This window comes from Phragmites australis, chromosome 14, assembly GCF_958298935.1.
Source record: "Phragmites australis chromosome 14, lpPhrAust1.1, whole genome shotgun sequence".
In the NCBI taxonomy this organism is placed as follows: domain Eukaryota; kingdom Viridiplantae; phylum Streptophyta; class Magnoliopsida; order Poales; family Poaceae; genus Phragmites; species Phragmites australis.
Genome location: NC_084934.1, coordinates 18,959,603 through 18,961,979, shown reverse-complemented (window position 1 = coordinate 18,961,979; position 2,377 = coordinate 18,959,603). Strand labels below are relative to the sequence as shown.

General features: G+C 53.2%; 1 protein-coding gene across 1 annotated transcript; it reads left to right on the top strand.

Annotated features, from left to right (window-relative positions):
• Nucleotides 1–239: 239 nt before the first annotated feature.
• On the top strand, nt 240–1,899 carry LOC133890076 (transcription factor MYB26-like). Its single transcript, XM_062330520.1, has 3 exons — nt 240–442; nt 541–670; nt 776–1,899. Exons 1-3 carry the CDS (start codon nt 313–315, stop codon nt 1,644–1,646), a joined length of 1,131 nt encoding a protein of 376 aa, XP_062186504.1. The 5' UTR covers nt 240–312; the 3' UTR covers nt 1,647–1,899.
• The last annotated feature ends 478 nt before the right edge of the window (nt 1,900–2,377 follow it).

The following is a 2,377-nucleotide window of genomic DNA, read 5'->3' as shown; positions in this document are numbered from 1 at the left end:
CATTTACAGAGGAGAACAGAGAGAGTAAATTTCCTCTCAGTTAAAAAAGAACTAGAGGAGTACTGCACTTAGTTATCTACTTCTAATTATTCTACCCTTGTGGTGAGAGATTCATACAGCATGAGTTGTTGTTTCCTTCTCCCACACAGAGAGGCATAAAGGTCAATTCACCAGCACAAAGGGGGTGTGCCTTTGTGCGTGTGCTTCAGGCTTTACATACACTGTTGGGGTGGGGGAAGGAGAGAGATAGAGGAGAGGAAACAGCTAGCGAGAAGGGGAGGGGGGAGAGAGAGGAGGAAGGGGCGGGCGGCCATGGGGCACCACTGCTGCAGCAAGCAGAAGGTGAAGCGCGGGCTGTGGTCGCCGGAGGAGGACGAGAAGCTGGTTAATTACATCACCGCCAACGGCCACAGCTGCTGGAGCGCCGTCCCCAAGCACGCGGGTACGATGAACTCAATCCATCAATTCCATCGTCATACTAATCGAAGGAAAAGTTGTTGTTCGTGGGTTTGCCGAATCGACCATGCATGGCGTCTGCAGGGCTCCAGCGGTGCGGCAAGAGCTGCCGGCTCCGGTGGATCAACTACCTCCGGCCGGACCTCAAGCGCGGAACCTTCTCCGAGCAGGAGGAGCGCACCATCATCGACGTCCACCGCATCCTCGGCAACCGGTACGTGCACACGAGTTACGGCGTGCCTCTTGCTCTCCTTTTGGTGAACTTGTTGGTGCACGAAACTCACCGCGACTCGTCCGGTCTGCGCGCGCATGCTCTCAGTTGGGCGCAGATCGCCAAGCACCTGCCCGGGCGCACGGACAACGAGGTCAAGAACTTCTGGAACTCGTGCATCAGGAAGAAGCTCATCGCGCAGGGCCTCGACCCCAAGACCCACAACCTCCTGCCGGCCTCCAGGACTCTCCTCCACCGCAACGGCGCAAACCCTAGCAACCCTGCCCAGTTCCACTCCAATGGCGCCATCGCCAACGGCGGCGCGGTCGCGGCCACCACGCCGTTCACCATCAGCTCCCCGACCAAGGCCGCCTACGACGTCATCACGGTCGCGCCGCCGCCGGAGATGGCGCCAGCATTGTACGACGTCCCGAATCCCGGCATGCTGATGCGGCATGACCATTCCGCCGCCGCAGTGCCTGCGATTCCGGGCTACCCGTATCCGGACAACGGCCATGGCGTGCTGATGAACTTCAGGGATCAAAATGCATGTGTCCAGGCCGCCATGGACTTCATGAACGGCTCGTCGCCCTCCTCCTCCATGGATCACGCCGCCGGCATGCCTAACGGCAACGGCTTCAGCCAAGGCATGGAAGCGGTGTTCATGGACGAGACGACGGCAATGTGGGCCACCGCCGAGGATCCGGGCATGGGTGCAGGAATAGAGGTAGCACAGCAGCAGCAGCAGCAGCAGCCTCTGCCGCAAGGGCTGGTGCAGGGGGAGATGGTCGGCCGGCCAACAGTGATGAACGGTGGTGGTGGTGCAGCCGACAAGGGCTTGGACATGATGGACGTATCCTCGGTGTACGGCGGCTCCGGCACAACGGCGGCGTTCGATCTGGAGCTGATGGAGTCGTGCGGGCTGTTTTGCGGTGGCACCACCGGCAACGCCATGGAGCAGCTGCAATGGGACTGCTAAGCACATTATCATCCTCACCCCTAATTATTAGTCTTTTTCCATGCTTTAATTCGATGGCTTCTTTCCTTTTCGATTTTCCATCTCCTGCGTTCTTGATTCAGATCGTCCTTTCAAGCAAGAAATGCATGCTGAGCTGAGTGACGAACTCGATCTAATTCAGATTTCAATAAAGTTATCTTAAATTTCATCCTTAATTACAATCATTTGTTGATATGTTCTTCGTGTGATCTCCCTCTTGATTCATCTAAAATTTTATTTCAGCAAGCTGATAATGAATTACAGCAATAATCATGCACATTTCTGAGCACACACCAATCCTTATCTTTCTGCAGTCTTTTCTTGCACTGCAGTCAACTCATGCAAGAGGAGCAAGTCAGTTACCAGTAGGCAACAGCACATACGTTTCAGCCTTTTAGTGCAAGGAAAGTTGTTCAATTTTGTCAATTTATGGAGAGCCACACAAGTTTCTCCAAAAAAACAATGCACCTTACATGCTTGCAGTAACACCTTTAATTTGTCTCCGGCCACGTACTGTTCTCTCTTGCAAAGGATATACATTGCACAAGAAATAAAAATTCTTCATTCAAAAGGGGAAGAGAGAGAGAGAGAGAGAGAAGTTCTTCAAGCATTATTTCTCCAACAAACACAGCATGCACCTTGCAAACTTGCATATAAACCTTCTGTCTCCATTTGTCTTGGAAATTAAGGATAACCATGCATTGCACAAGAAA

Excerpts from the sequence above, each read along its gene's own strand:
- LOC133890076 (XM_062330520.1), top strand. The coding sequence starts at position 313 with ATGGGGCACCACTGCTGCAGCAAGCAGAAGGTGAAGCGCGGGCTGTGG. Across the intron at positions 443-540 it reads CGCCGTCCCCAAGCACGCGG|GGCTCCAGCGGTGCGGCAAG; the intron begins GTACGATGAACT and ends TGGCGTCTGCAG. Across the intron at positions 671-775 it reads CACCGCATCCTCGGCAACCG|TTGGGCGCAGATCGCCAAGC; the intron begins GTACGTGCACAC and ends GCATGCTCTCAG.